The sequence below is a fragment of the Diuraphis noxia genome, unplaced genomic scaffold, assembly GCF_037042655.1.
Source record: "Diuraphis noxia isolate RWA-SAM2 unplaced genomic scaffold, SU_Dnox_SAM2 contig0005, whole genome shotgun sequence".
NCBI classification, from domain to species: Eukaryota; Metazoa; Arthropoda; class Insecta; order Hemiptera; family Aphididae; genus Diuraphis; species Diuraphis noxia.
This window is the reverse complement of record NW_028301715.1, coordinates 7,864,255-7,882,150: the sequence shown is the minus strand read 5'-3', so window position 1 is coordinate 7,882,150 and position 17,896 is coordinate 7,864,255. Positions and strand designations below refer to the sequence as shown.

Here is a 17,896-nt window from a genome sequence, read left to right as displayed (position 1 = left end):
AGAAGTCGGTTTAGTGGTGATTACCGTGGCATGCAATCCGAGAATATTTTAGATGTGCCCGAATTCGTGTTCGTTGCAATAGAAACGACTACTGGTAGGTAATATAATACCCAACTATAATTACACAAAATCTTGGGATCTAAAATTAAATCAACCAGCTAATACAACGAAATATTACTTTCTAAAAAGCGAATAGGATTGTGAACATTTATTATTAAACTATATGTCTATATAGATGATATTGAGGAAATTCTTTAAGTTGATAGCTTATTGTAAATATTGTTGTTAAATGTTTTGATCGAAAAATAATAACAACAACAAAAAGAGTAATATAGTGCATATCAGTACAAGAAGTTTCGACCAAGTTTTTCTAGTATCTGATAAAAATATCGTACTATTTGCACATATTTTACAAGACTTGGAAAACAAACACAGTGCACGAATAAAATATAGAGTTGTTATTCTTCTGTATACTTTTCTATGTTCCTGTCAACGATAATATTTTTAAAATTTATCATTTATTATCAATTTTTATTCACATTATTGTTGTTTTGACTGTGCATATTTTGTATCCCTATTAATAATAAATTAATATGCCATTTTTACTTAATTATTCGTGTGATTTAAAAACATATGAAACAGTCAAGTTTATGAATGTTTATTGTATTATATTATTTTACTAATTTTATCGAATAACTGTTTTTTTTCTTTTGTCATGCATTATGTATTTATATCACAATTAAAATTGTTATATGATTTGTTTTGACGACATAAAAAAGGTCGTATAATATACACAATATGTGTTTCTCAAAACACTAAAAGCATACAATTTTGATCACGAGTTCATAGTGGTTGTTGACTGTATTGGACAAGTCATTAATAATTTAATATCGAAATATTAATTAAAAAGAAACTCGACAAATACAGTAAACGAATGATATATACTTATTTTTTATCACGATAAATTAATAAGTTAGGACTTAGGGATAAGAGCAGAGTATTTACATAATCCTTGAGAAACTCTTGACCTTATTTATTGTTAGTAAAATTTCAATCATAGTTTTTTAATTTTTTTACATTAATGATTAAACTGCTTAAATCTTAATATTAGAGGAAAATTACTAATTAAAAAAAAAACTTTAATAATTATTTATTGTATACATTTTATTCTTGTAAAGATTCGCGACCAACTTTATGCGTGCATCATTTAACTTTTTAAATTAAAACTTACATGAAAGGTTGGTTGTATATTTATATCAACATAATAACGGTTACGACGTATTTTGATGACTTATTTATTAGTGAGTAAAATTGTAAGCAATGTGGTTAATCCTGGCATTCATAAAAAATCTGTTTTCATAAACCACCTGGTATAGTTCAGTGTTTATTTCGATTTAAACTATTTAAAGTATTAAGTGATTTAAAGAAAAAAAAACACTTTGAATGTGGATTTTTTCAATAAACTAAATTAGTTAAAATGTGATTTGAATATCATATATGATACGAAGTGTATGAACTGATACAGGGTGTCCCATGAGAATATACCTATTAGCCGTTGAAGGTTACTGGTTAGGCCGTTTTATCTATAAACTAACCAAATTATTAAAAACCACGAGATTAATAAAAATGAAATGTTAAAAGGTCAACATTTTAAGCAAAATAAACTCTATAAAATAAGGATCTTTATTATTTTCAAAAATTAAAAAATAATTTTTTTAACCTTGTTGCCAAAAAATTTAATTCAATTAAAAAATAAAATACATGTAGCCCTTTTCTATGCAAGTCTAATATAAAAAAATACTTATGATGTATTTAATATCTCAGAAGATGTCGCAGTGGGTAAATCCTCGTGGGACACTCTGTATACCTGTATAAGATGGTAAACTAATTATTTTAAAATAATTAACAATAATATTATCGTCATCGAGTGTTTTCGAGATTTCAGTTTTAGGATTGTAATAATTGTTATATTACATTGTGAATACATTTTTGAACTTTAAAAATTTGACACGTTAAACTATACCTGAAAATATAAACCTAGTTTATCAGAGTATTGACCGTTTATTATGTGTGATTGATTGTTCAAAAGGAACCGATAGATAAGTATATGTTAAATTGAAAACACATCAGGTGTATAAAAATATATATATATTTTTTTTTTAAATCAATCTCATATTATGCTATTTGTTTTGTTTATTCAATTGTATATAAAATATCAAATATATAGAAGAATTGAGGATAAATCAATGCCATAGGATTTCATGTGAATACATACAATGTGTGTGTGTGTGCGTGTACTGTGTATATGTATTAGAATCTTTACTAGACGATTTTATTGTAAAAAAATCCAGAGGAAATCGAATTTTTTTATTAAATGCGGGTCGCTACCCTCACCACACGTATACATAATATATTTACTTAACAAAACCTTTTTTTACTTATAAAATAAATCTGACTCTACTAATATATGATCTTCATTGTATGTATTTTCTATATTTACCGATCACGACATCAACAACAAAAGACGAATATAAAACCGAAAAGGGCAAAGACATTGGACAAAACATGTTTTGTATTTTATGTTTCGCTGTCTACAGGCTACATATTATTATTATTATTGTATGGAAACTTGATTAAAGGGCGTAGTCGATAAATTGTGTACGGAAACACCTAATTCGGAAAATGGAACTGTTATGTTTTCTGCAAATGTTTTACAGTGTACGCTAGTACACTATAGGTACATATTGTAATATAATATGCGTTTAGATATATGAATTATTTTATGACTATTGAATATTAATGAACAATATTAAAGTAAAAAAATTTACTTAAAATTAAATAATTCTCTAGTAATATTAATATTATGTTTGTTAAAATCAAAATCACCTTTTTTTCTACTTATATATATTTTTCGTTTTTAATTGTTTTTTAGTAATACTAATTTCAAATTAGTTGTAAAGTCGTACTCAATAGGTACCTATTTAAAATTGTATTGCGTTATTTGTTATTACTTTGCGTATTTTAATGAGTTTAATACCTATACATAAATAATGTGTTAAGTTTAGTTTAAACACTGAAAGAGAAAATTTAATTTTACGAAAATACGAAATAGGTAAAATGAAAATATCAATCTGTGATATTGTGATGTCATTTTTTCAATCGTCGTTCATCGTTTTTTTAATTTATCACAATATGATATTTGTATATGTATAATATTGTGAGATATTATGTTAGACGTTTGACTTTGAAAATATCTTAATAATATGTTTTGTTAATACGTTATAAAACAACCATTTACACTTGAGATCAATATACTTATTTCTTCAGTATGGGATCATGTATTATAAATCATAATATTGAAAATTCCGATTAGGATAGGTACATTAAGGAATTGTGGGTCGGAGACCATACGTTAGCTGCATTTACTTTGAAGCAACATAATAATATAGTACGTTGCCAGTTCGTGATATTCAACTTGAAAGCAATAATAAATCATAACAGTTGTTAAAATATTCAGAGTTCTTCAAAGTACCAACTTACAATGGTTAGACTTTTGTCTGTACTCTCCGTAAAAGTAAGTCCCATAAAACTTTTTATTTTCTCTTCCCATCGAAAAAAAAGTGATCTCAACGTACTATAAATCATCTCTGTATGGAAACCGATACGTTCACATGCTTCAATTTACTGAGAGCTTAAAATGCTAAATGCTAAATTAGTTTTTCATATAGTACATGAAAAAGATTTAAAACAAAAACTACGAAACTCGTTGAACTTATTACTTATCAAAAAGGTTTGACAATTTAAATTAAATGGCTCTTTTCGGTTTTTTTTTTGTATAAATGTTAATCTCAAGTAGGGATACAATAAGCACGCGTGAAATATACACATTTTTTTCATATATAATCATTTATTTTTGGGTGAAAAAAATAAAATAACTACTTTATAACACAAACAATACATCTACACCAATCGGTGGTACGCAGGCCAGATAGTATTATCATTATATTGAGGTTTAATTAATTTAACAAGTAATTTGGTTGGATTCGAAAAGTATCCAAATGTACAACTACATAGTATAATTAATACGGCATGCATTTTCGGTACGTTTTTTATTATGGCTTGAAATTATTGATCTAGAAACATCATCGAAATGCTCGGATCGATAACCTACATCGCTGTATTATATTAGAATCCTAAACGTCCGTTGGGTAAATGGCATTGTGTGTTTCCATTCAAGCAGGGTAATTGCATTCGGCTATAAGCTATTGTGTTTATGCGGCAAACGCTAAACATTAATTTTTCACTGAAACCCGTTTTGGGTAAAACGGTCGTGGCACAAATTTCAGGCGCATATTTCATACAGGTAAATGATAATATGTACACTGTGAAAAGTTTTCGCATTCATAAAAGAGCTCCCCGGGGTAACCGAAATGCGGTCGTACGTGGTAGTCTGCGCGTACAGCAGCCACATTGTGTACCAGTATTACCCAAACATCGATACGATGCGATATTAGATTGGACAGTATTGTTTGTCTATTCGCCGAAATTTGCTCATTAAACGAAGTCCGTTCACTGTGCGATCAGACTATAGATTGAAGGGCCCCCCGCCCCCCTCACCCCAATCATCTTCTGTTTGACACTGCCGCCGAATAAATTAATTTATGTCTGACCTATATATATATATACGTATATATACATAAGGCTGCAGTGATTTGGTGTATTATTAATTATTATAAATTCCGATTTAAAGTGATTAACACTAAACCTATATAGAACATAGCACCTAACTATAATTCTATAATGGATAGATTAATCTCGACACGATAATTTTTCGTTAAAGTTTTCTAATATGTTTCGTTTGTATACCAAAAAAAAAAAAACAAACGGCGTTCGATACACAGGTATATATGCCTCAGAAACTCAGATTGAAAACAAAACAAAAAACCAATACACACTTAATACGCCATACATATATATTACATGTTTTTCCTTGATATTTAGGAATTTAAATTTAATCATAACCATTCTATATAAGAGTGAAACACTGAAACAATTTAATATTTATTTAATTCCTATTATGCGTAGAACGGAATTCAGAAAAAGAAACTCCATTAATGCTGGAATTAATATGGTAATAAAATTAAGTTTTAGTTTTAGTTTTTTATACTATCTTTATTCTTTAGTTTATATAAATAAAATGATAAACAAAAAAATTAAATTACTGGCGTAGTAAATTGAATTATGTATTTCAGTCAGATTGATATATTATTCTGCAATTGATTATTCTTGAATCATCCATAATCGGCTTAACTGTTAATCAAGTATAATTAAATTAGTAACTGTAGGTACGAAAAACATTTTAAGAACCATTCTTGTCTTCACGCGTATCAAAATTGTATAAATTTCCATGTATGTATACCCTTAATATTTTTTTTAATGAAACACAGGGTTGGTATGTTTTTATTGTTATACGTTTGTAAATATAGGAACACTTAAAATAAGCTCACGTGTTCTTACGTCAAAAACGAAACCTCTCGAAATTTATGTACGCCATTGTTGGTGGTCGTAAATATTCAAGTTTCAAAAACTCCAATAAATGCGACGATTTACGAGTATACAAGCTTTAAAGGGGCAAAACGAAAACAGTAATAACATTAAAATTAATAAAAATAAATTTGAAAAAAAAAGAGATACCTTCGCATTATAATACAACTATAATAAACTGTGATCTCATCACAAGCGTGTGCGTGACTATGCATTACATTGCATGGTCACGTTAAACGTATACGTGATACCACACACTGTGGAATTTTAAAACAGGGCTCGTAACAATAGTTGGGGGAGGGGGGTGATCATCGCTGGTGACGTGCGGATTAAAAAAAAACTTGTTAATTAATCCAACGGGATTATTACTCGGACTTTGTTTGATCGTTTCATTTTCATAATTTTTTTTGTCACGTCATCGTATTTACATTATAATTATTTTACAAAATTACAACAACTAAAGCGATGCGTGTCACAAAAAATTACAATATTACAATAAATAACAGGTTTTATGATACTTCTGATAATTTGACAACAATTTATTACCCAACGCTTTAAGTTAATATAAATTATAATATGCTATAACAATACAGTCGAAAACTTAGACAAACAGCATTAATGATGGTCATAATATATATTTTTGACCGGGTATACGTTTCCGATGAATGATGATGATAGCTCGCTGGTATAACACTTCTGGATGATTCCATCTCTCTGTAATCGACACTTCAAAAATTGAATGCGTACGAAGTTTTTACTATAGTTACCAAAATATAAACGATTGTTGTTATATTTCTGTTTTAAGATTATCTATAAAAAAAAAAACCATTTACGGTCGGTATAGAATAATAAAACTCGGCTTTTCGTTTCCTGAAATAAAGTGGTGATTTTTGTACTCATTTCCTTTACCTACACACCGTCCGGTACTTATATATTAACGAAACTTTAGAACTATACTTACTCAGATTTGCGTGACTCGACGACCGCGCCTTAAACGGATCAGAATTATATATCCCGAACAAAAAAAAAAAAAATCGATTAAATAAAAAACTAGGTTAATTAAACACGAATTTAATGAGTAAAAATATTTAATATTGAGTCTTAGTAAATTAGTTTTAGCTGCAGCTGAAGCAAAATATAAAAACTACGTGTTATTAAATGTTATTATTATGTAAGCGATAAAACAAGACAAATGTGGGTTCTTCAGTGGTGATCGCTTGATGCGGTCACAGTGACACTTTTGGACAAAACGCTAAATAATAATATGTTATACCTTTTAATATTATTGTGTGTTTTCAAAATTGTGAGTAAACGCTTGTATCACTGATCGTTTTTTTTTTTGTGCGTTTTCACAGTGAAGAGAGAGCTGAGTCGGAACAAGCGGACAATGTGGATACTGTCGTCGATCGCGGTGGTGTTCGCGCTCAGCTGGCTGCCGCTGACGCTGTTCACGCTGCTCGTCGAGTTCCAACCGCACCTGATCGACTCCACGGACGCGCTGTACAAGGCGTTCGCGATCGTCCACATGATGGCCATGTCGACCACGTGCACCAACCCGCTGCTGTACGGCTGGCTGAACACAAACTTCCGGCGGGACATATCCGGTATATGCCGGCAAATGTGGTACTGCTGCGGTGACCAGAAACCGCCGCCGAGGCGGAGACGATATCCGTCTGTGGCCACCGATTACCGCGGCCCGAACGACCGGCGGCCGGGGCTCGGGTCGGAAGCGGCCGGCGGATGTGGCGGCGGGGGAGGCGGTGGTTTCGGCGGAGGTGGCCGGCGTAACCAGATGCACCACGACCCCGAGACCACCGGCATGTCGATGGTGGTCAAGAGCGACCGGCGGTTCAGTACCAGTTACCTGACCACGCTGACCACGGTCACGTCACGGTCACAACCCGGTTCCAGCATGGGCCGCGTCGAAAACGTCTAGAGGCAGTGTATGGTTTATAATCATCTACGATTTACTGTTTATAATTATAATATTGGTAATAACGATAACAGTGATAATGTTGTTTTGCAGTTCACTTCGACGTCTATATAGGTACTGAATTGTTGTTATTGGGGGGTGGGGGAAGGGCATTCAGACGACATTATATTATACGCTATTATGAAAACTATAATGTTATTATTATGCGTGTTGGACTTACGACAAACTTGAGGCTGTACTTCCGCGTTGATAACACCGACGACGGAAACCTGTTGCAAGACGCGTCGTCGTATGTAATATAATGTGCCGTTTATCCAAGCAAATAACAAACGTATACATGAATTTGCCCGAGTTCTGACGAAATGGTGCTAACGGGTGTTTTATTTTTTTATACTATTACGATAAAATATTTTGTAACTATCAATCCTAAAAGATTCGTCAAGAAACAAACAAATATTTAGTACAGGCCTGGGCCCACGACATATTTTTGCGATTGAGTGTAAGTCACGTTTTAGGGCGGTTAGCGGTATTGGTTCGCCGAGCATGCTCACCTCTTTTTTTACTTTAATAATGCATATTTTATTTAAATTCTGATTTTTTCATAATTTATTAAACATATAATACTGATATACGTATATATATATATATATATATATATATACAGGGTGTTCCACGAGGACTTACCCATTGCGGATATCTCACGAAATAATCGAGATATCAAAATTTTGGTTTTATAATAAGATTCACAAGTATAAGAACTACAATTATTTCATTTTTAATATATTTTAATGTTTTTGTAAAAAAATGTATTTTTATTTAATTATTTCCAAAAAAATTAAAGATAGCCTTTGTAGAGTTTATTTTTCTGAAAATATTGACATTTCAACATTTTATTTTCATTAATTTCCCGATTTTTAATATTTTTTCTAGTTTTGATGAAATGATTATAACTACTAGGAACATGTGAGTCTTCTTACAAATCCAGAATTTCGATATCATCATTATTTCGGGAGATATCGCAATGTGTAAATCCTCACAGGACACTCTGTATATACCGTATTTTCAATACGCTTTATTATTTTAAATTATTAAACAAATATTTGTTTTTTTTTTTTGCAAATTTGTATTTATCCAAATTGAAATTCAAACGAATCCTCCAAGTTATTAAACATTGAGCACTAATTATAATAATCCAAGATAATAGTTTTAATGATATGAAAATGGTAGTAATTACTACTCATAGATTAACGTTTTATAATTTGTAAAAACTGTCTGAATAGGTATTGTAAGTACGAGATTAAATACTAAATTTATTTTATATTTGTGTAAAACCATTTTTAAGGACTATTGTATAAATTATATTCAAATAAGTCACAAACTACTTGTACCAGTTTTTATTTAGATTTTAAATACATTGAAATTTTCAACAAATAGAAATATCTTCTTACAATATTTATGACAAAAAAAAAGGTTCTCAAAAACAAAAGTTTGTATTGCCATAGGAAATTATTGATATGGTCCAAAAAATTTAAGTATTTAAAACTACGATCTTTAACTATACTTGAAAATTAAGAATTTTAATAAAATAATAAATATGCATTATTAAAGGAAAAAAAGAGTGGCAAGATTATTTGATCAATCAACCTGTATAAGTACAACCCGAGAGACACCTCGAAGATAGAAATTCGTAAAATTTGACAGTTTGGAAAACTCCTCAAAGTAAAAGTTTATTCTTTTTCGTGGTGTTGAGTTAATTAGCTACATAGGTATAATCAATTAATTGTACACATTTATTGTGCAATATCTAATACTGCAGTAGTGTAATTGCTGTTATTCGTAAAAGAAAAACGACATATTTTTAATAACTTTACAAATAGCACTGTTGAAATTAATATTTTTAAAACCATTTTTCACGGTTCAAAGAAAGAATTTAATTTTTATGAGTACACTTAATTTAATAAGTATTTGTCATGTCTAATTATTAATCATGTTTTAAATTTCAATTAAGAATTCAAACATTTTTTTTTTTTAATAATAATATTATATCAGTCTCTCTCTGTAACTAAATTATCTTTTAAAAGGTATTTAAAAATTAGATTATTGACATGACATAATATCATATTATATTATATTAACATATGCGAGTCGTATTATAATTCTTGGCACAAATAGTTATGAATTACGATTAATTTTTCAGTAAAACAAAATTGCTTTAATTTTTGATTTTTTAGATGTGGTTTGCTATTTTTTTTAAAAGATATAATTTTGTTGGCGTTTTTTTTATTTATATAAAATATTAACATTTACCGATTTTACCAGCCAATTATTTTTCTAAGGTAATATCATTGGAAACTAAAAGTGATTATTTATGAAATTGCGCATTTGTTATGAAACTTAAAAATATATAGGCTTATGCAATTCATCGGCTTTGAATCTTAACTATTTATAATAATAAACACTTTAAACAATAAATTTAACTATTCATATATTTTCAATTCTATTAGAGAATTAAAATTTCGAAATAATATTCGTACAATTTTAATGAAGAGCATGAAAAGAGGTGTCTTTAAGAATCGAAACATAAATCATAAATGTGACGTGGGCCTGGGAAAGTTTATTTATTAAAATTAACTAAGAACAGAATTCAAAAAGCTAATTTATTTAACAAATGTTTAATGAAATTATCAATATTTATTGGAGCCGGTAAAGCTACTATGTTGCAAAACAAGTTAGTATCATCAAGTAGTACTCATAAACTTTTAAATGCATTTACCATATAATAGACGTTTCGTGTATCGTAAGTTTTGTGTAAATCAACATAATACTGTAAAATAAACCTTTTAATGTAAGTAAATAACATTATTCAATTAAATGTTAATGAAAAAAAATCATGTGTGTACTACATTATTAAAATAGATTTTAAACACAATTTATACATAATTATATGTTGGTGTCGTTTTTGCTACCTATAACTATCATTATGATTATCGTTTTTTTTTTTTTTATATTGCAAATAACCAAACAAAATACTTGTGTTTAGTGAGGTAATTTAAATTAAACGCGTATCCTACATGAATACTTCAAAAATATTGCGTGTACCTTCCGAAGTCTTACCGACTATAAGTCCTACGTAACTTTTGACTGATAATAATAGCGAGTTTGTGCGCCGCGTGTTAACGGTTTTGTTTTAAAAACCCTCCGGGCACATTTCTTATTAAAATACCATTTTCTAATGATTTCTAATGTAGATAAAAACGATACGGTTTTAATTTGGCTAGATGGCAGGCTGCCGTCGTGTAGTAGACTAATCATTGACATTATATATTGCAATTAAACTGCAATGTAAGTTATTGTGTAAGTACATTAAGAAGACACGTGTGCATATTACTTTTAATTTATTTTTAAAGGTTTTATTACACGACAATTATTATTGTTTATACGAACGGTATAACTGAATAACAAGATTTAATAATGGTATAATATTGTACCTACAGCTCTATTTGGATTAGAGCGCAATAACATATTATATTGGATTTAAGGGGCAAATGGACAATCTTGGGACCACACTACAATCATGTTTATATTTTAACGTATTTTGATTTGTGTAAAATTAATTTACTAGACTTATCTTCTGTATTGCTAGTAATCCCGATTCCCTGTAAACGTTTGCACGCACAAAGTAATACGACGTGTGAACAAAATTGTTGAGCTATTGGCCGAAAAATCTTACATTTAAACAACGAACGTACACTATAGTACTATGTACTATGTGTCGATCATAATATTCAATGGTGAATAAATTATTTTGTCAAAGGGTGATGGATATAGCTGAATTTTTTAACATTTACTATTCGATTATTAAAAATAATAAAATGCGTGGGGTTATCAGCTCTTAGACATTGAAAAAAAGGTCAAGGGCGATATATTCCCCTCGCTTCCTCTCCCCCCCATTGTTGACCGCCACTCGTTAAATTATTATATTATATATGTTAATATACCTATTATGCTCTATTCGAGAGTTGCTCAATCGACCGATGGAGTCTACTCATTTTGCCTTCCATGTAGGTATTATGACTTATGAGTTACCTATACTATGAAAGCATAGTATTTATACTTACTACTTAGACACATGGAGTGACCTTTTACAGTATTATGATAATAAGCAAACGCGAAAGTGGGTAAACTCAACTCGAATAGAGTGCATAATATATAGATGATATAATAATATAATGTAATGGTGTGTGTAATCCACAAATGGACGTTAACAACAGCTAATGTATTGTGTTAAAAGCGAAATAAGTAGACGGACACGTGTTAATCGGACCCATCGTTAAAAATTAATGATTATTTTTAAAAAGTAATATTATCTAGATTTTTTTCTACCAAAATCATATTACCGATGTCTTGAGAACCATTCAAACTTTATAGTATCCTCGGAATAATTTTTTTCTTTTTAAACAATCTCTCACCAAACCATCGTCGTTATTCTAATACATTAATCAACTATTATTTAATTATTCTAAATTTATATAATATGGTAAACGCGAATTCCGCCTTCATTTTACCACTGTCAAATGCACAATTATTAAGATATCTCTAAGAGAAAAGATACACTTTTTTTTAATAACCGTTTGAAAGAATTTTCATAAAATCTAATATAGTCTACTCAAATAATCATAGAATTACAAACATAACATCGAAAACGTTTTGGTGTTTAGTTCTTTTTTTTTTCTATGGCTTTTTTAATTTTAACCTACGCGAATCCATTTAAAACTTTAAAAAAGAAAAAAAGTGTTTCATGTCTGTGACTTAAAATATTTTGTCACACGACAGACATACTATTATATAGTTCATTCATCATAGTTTTCTGCTGTTCCACGTGTGGCCGGGAATTATTATCCAAATTTCGAATATTTAGTCGACCTCTACTACGTATAGTCCATGAGTGTAGCTGTATATAATTGTAGAGTTTCGAATATTTTAGTACTCTTCGTTGGGGTAAATTGATGGGATAAAATATAAAACAAAAGAGTCCTGGGATAATTTTTCATATTATAACAACGCTGATGTGACATGTTGTGTTAATAGATTTATCACCGAAATTAATCTCGTAAAGTATAATAATTATTATTCGTCTAACTGATATATACCTATTATAATATAATGTATACGTATACACTATACAGTTCAGTCACTCGATATATGTATATTGATATATTATTATCCAACTCTCCTGTGTTTTAGTTATTGAAAATTCATTTAAAAAGGACACACACCTTTGCCAATGAAAGCTGGAACGTGAACTCTAACGTTAATTTACCGTGTTGGGTACGCATAGCAGCGACCAGTGTTATCCGATGGTCATTGTGTTCAGATTAATTTAAATATTATCATACAACTCACACAACAGGTAGGCACAACATTTACTAACAAATTTTAAAACATCGTTAAACAATGTCATACAACTCCGAGTACGGATTTTAATTTTTTTCCCCATCAATTTGTTAAACCTCCAGAGCTGAATAGTATCTTCGGGATTATATCCAATCATTATTATTTTTCGACGAATTCGCGAAGACCGGCATATGGTTCAGTTTTTCTTTTGCAGGCGGAAATCACAATCTTATGACAACACCGATACATGTCCGTCAGGGCCCTAACAATGGGTGGGTCAGAAGGACCCATGGTATTTGGATCCGAGCTTTTGAGGGGCCCGCCGTTCAATAAAAATAATTACTTCAATATACAGAGTGTCCGGCGAGGATTTACACATTGCGATATCTCCTGAGATAATAAATTTGTTTTTTTATTAAACTCAAATAGACAAAAGCTACATGTATTTTATCTTATTAAATGTTTTGGTAAAAAAGTTGAAAAAAATTATTTTTTAATTTTCGAAAATATTAAATATACCTAAATATATATTTTTTTTTATTTATATTAAGCCTCGGCGTCAAAGGCCATTGGCGTTGGTTTACAATAGGTTACATAATATATATACAATTATTTACAGGTTATATACAATTTATAAGCTTGGACTTAATTATAAATGTTATCAAATTATTAATATTGTTTGGGTGTAGGGCTTCTGATAAAATGTTGGATACACCTGCTTCCCGTTTGTCCGTTTCGTATATGCGGCATTCGATATGATGTGTTTAATTGTGAGAGGAATACCACAACTGGCACAAATGGGAGGGTCTTCCTTTTTTATCAGATATTGGTGTGTTAGCCATGTGTTATACCTATATTATATAGAGTTTATTTTGCTGAAAATTTGACCTTTCAATATTTTATTCTCATTAAAAACACGATTTTTAATAATTTTTTTAGTTTAGGTATGGATAAAATGGCAAAAAACTGGTCTTTGGGCGAGTTCCCCACTACGGCTAATTGGGTATATCCTCTTGGGACACTCTGTATATTAGAAAAATGTTCGGATTTTACCAGGGCAAAAAATATGATGTAGGGGCCTGATGTCCGTATTCTGGTCATTATTTGACTTTGATCGTATCGAGATATTATATATATGATAATAAAATAAAAAAGATTTTCCGCATAGTTCTCAACAATTTTTGACGAATATCAATTAAAATATTAATATAGTTTAAAAACAACATAAAATATTTCATGTTGAATAACATTATCACTATAGGTTGTATAGTATCATACCTAACCATGGCGTATTATTAATCCAAATAAGCTCTGTTTTACCTACATTTTTGACTTCGGAATGTTTTATGACAACTTACTGTGAGAGAAAAACCGTGTTAATTTAATATTTTGTACATAAACATCTATTAGAAAGCCACGTCAAACATGCATTTTAATATTTGGATTGTAAACGATATTAAAATAACGATTTGAGTGTATTTCATATTATTATATTAATATTGTGTATTATTGTTATCCTACGAGAGGGGTTATAATTTTTTTCCGCATAATATTTTATTTTAGATTATTCTACCTCCATTGTAATGTTCAACGTTCGCATTAAAAATAATGTATTATAATATTTATAATAATTAAGTAGGTACTAAAAAACAATTCGAGAATCGTATAGGTGATTAATGTAAAAATAAACGCAATGTATAATTCCGTGTCTAATATATTGCAATAAATACAAAAGTTGTAAAAATGTATAAAATAAGTATAAAATAAGTATATAAGAGTATTATTATTATTGTTATTATACATTTATAGTTATTAGTTTTACCTATGATTAGTGATATTAGTGACAGGAGAACCGTTTATAATTTGCTAATGTGCGTATAATTATTGATTTTTCGAGTGTAAAGTTTTTTTATTTGTTTATGAATAACACCCAATCTACTAAAACGTATGACTGCATAACATAGAAAATAATTATTTTTTAAAATAAGATTAGATTAACGATGACGGCAATCGATGAACAAACTGATTTGTACTTTTTGTAGTTTCTGACTTATTATATTGTATGAGCATATTAAACTTAACTATAATATATAGTAATATTAAAGAAAAATAAACTTTAGTTACTTATTATTGCTATTATTATAATTAATTTATTGTAATTATGTGTTTATGAACAATATATAATAACCTATTTTGTATTAAAGTACTTTATCATCAATATTAAAAAAAAAAATTTGGTTTCAAAACAAAATGTTATACATAATACGATTGTAATAAACGACCAAAAGTATAATAATTGTGATTTTATTTGTTCTACAGTTGCGTTTGTTTATTGAAAAGAAATATGATATTATATGGATTTATAATACCTATTTGCTCGGTTTTGGAATACATTTTACCGTAAGTACTCCGTTTAGACTTGGGGCCGTAGTCAAAAACTACATTAATTTATTTCTTTTTCTTCAGTTAAGACGTTCTTCGAACGGCTTAAATCTTAACACTTCTAAAATTTTAAGACATTTAGGGCTTCTAAAGACCATATGAAATGTTTCAGGTAACGTCCACTCAATCCAGACATGCAGGTAAAGCCCTTCGGAAATACTTGTTAAATATCAACTACTACGAAAACTTATTTTCGAAACTGTAAAAATAAACGTCTTACTTAATGACGTAATCGTTTTAAATTAAGCTTTAAGACTCCAAGTTACGTAAGTTACAAGTTATAAATACAATATGACGTATAAAATTGAAAAATAAAAATGATAAATGCTGTTTAAATAATTTACGAAGTATTAAAAATTAACAATAATAAAACTTGTAACTTAAAAAAAAAAAATTGCTATCGTGAAACCCGTAAACTGTGATTATTGATTTTTAAATTTGAAAATGAAACTTTCATCATAAAAAACAAAAACTACAAGTTATGCATTTTGTCATTTTAAAATAATAAAAATGAACAATATTTTTAAATTTTTATATTCATCTAATTTTTTCCATTAAATTTAAACGTTTAAAGCAAATATTATAATATGAGTAACTTAAATCAGGTCTTTATAATATTATTTATTAATAAGCTTTGTGAGGGAAAATTAGAAAATGAAACGAGAAATGATATCTTTTGCTGTTAGAGGTCACCTATCTTATTAATATTCATAAATTCAAATAACAAAAAGTATTACGAAAAGTGACGTATGTCTCTTATAAGATGTAAAAGGTTATATAAAAGACAAAATTGGTTTTAGTGGTTAATTTTCATTTTATCATATTTTGTTCTTTCATAAATACTGTTTATACAATCGTTTTTATTTTCGTATCACATACCTATACATATATAATTTTTTTCGTATTTTACTTAAAACTCTTTTTCACAATTTTAATTCAGATTTGATATATTAAACATTTTAATTTTGAAATTTTTTTCTACAATTACAGAAATTTATATATTTTTTATGTGTTATTGATTTTTGATAGGTAGTTTTTTATTTTTCATACGTTCTTAGCCCACAAACGTCTGTTACTATTGCATTGTTGTATTATTAAGGCTTAACAAAACAAAACTATAGAAAGATATTATCATAAAAAATGAATTATAATATCACTGACTTACCTTTACTTTTTGCATCAGTGCTCATGCATCATGCAATGTGCACATAATACATAAAAACAATATTATAATATCTAAATATTAAAACAAATTTTAGAAAAATTTAGATTAGATGGTTAACAGTTAATTATAAATTAACTCATGTATTAACTGCTTCTATTATATTGTGGCAAAAATTACAAGCGTGCAAATTATTATTAAAGCAATTTAATTAGTAAGATAATTCTTTTTTTAATAAATCACTATTTTATTTTACATCATCATCTCATGTATATCTAAGCTATTCAAACAATTTTTTTCCACAGCCATAAGCATAAAAGCATCAGGCTTTGATTCATTTAATGTACTTCTAAGCCTTATTTTTATATTTTTAAGAACCGAAAAAGACCTTTCACATGCAACTTAAAATGAAACAAAAGTTTAATATTTTATAATGCTTATAGTGACTTTATTGTGTTGATGGAAGGATAAGAAGATACTTGTAAACCAAAGTTAATTTGCTATATGCATCAAAATAAAGTTTATACATTGTAAGTACATTGAAGCAACAAAAGCACAATTTTTACATGATGATAATGTAGTACAAAATTTGTCTTCAATTTCATCATGGTTATTATTATCATCATTATTGTCTTTGTCACTATTGGCTGCATTGTTGTTTGGTACGACTCAGATACTGATTTTTTTTAAAGCTTCCAATTAACAGCAAAACTCAATAGTTCTGACTTCAGATTTTCAGGTGTAATATCTTGATCAGCTTTAAGGCAAGATTGACAAAAGCTTCGTTTGATAGTTTAGAATTAGTATGCTGAAAGTTTTGAGGTGAAAGCCAAGATAAATCAGTGTAAATCTGAGAGTTTGACATAAATCTTTTTTCCATACTACTAACTACCCCATCCATTACAACATTGTACACTTCTACTTTGAATTTTAAATATGGATCGCTAATAGGGTCATCTTCAACTGATTCAAAATGTTTTTTGTTTTCTAATTATTAATTGTGGTAAACTAGTTTCTATTAATAAATGCTTAATATGAAGATTAGTATATTATGGTCTATTATTAGAATATTATAGTCTTCATGCTGCTTAATATACATTAGATAGTTGTAAATACCATAGGGATAGGGTCTATGAATGTTGAATGTAATCAAAAAAACAGCTGTATCATTTACCACGAACATGTTACGTGATAATAACATTTTTATCACTTTACCTTATTACCTTAGTTCACTAACCATGCAGCTTTTTTATTCATAGAATAATTGATTGTAGAATTGTTTATATCACGTTTACTCTAGGTTTTTATAACAATCTTATCTAATAATTAAATACGATATACTTATTATTTTCATAAAAATTTTTAATCCAAAATATACATTGACCCAGAGTTATAATACGATAACCGGGCCACCGGGAACT

The 17,896-nt window shown here is 28.8% G+C and overlaps 1 protein-coding gene across 2 annotated transcripts in view; it reads left to right on the top strand.

The window, feature by feature from the left end:
* LOC149054852 (neuropeptide Y receptor type 6-like) overlaps positions 1–14,798 on the top strand; it is a 76,641-nt gene extending 61,843 nt beyond the window's left edge. For both annotated transcript variants that reach the window (XM_089229097.1, XM_089229098.1), the window contains one exon: positions 6,900–14,798. In XM_089229097.1, coding sequence (XP_089085223.1) covers positions 6,900–7,480 — 581 coding nt within the window. In that variant the 3' untranslated portion in view covers positions 7,481–14,798. The remainder of the gene's footprint in view (positions 1–6,899) is intronic.
* The last annotated feature ends 3,098 nt before the right edge of the window (positions 14,799–17,896 follow it).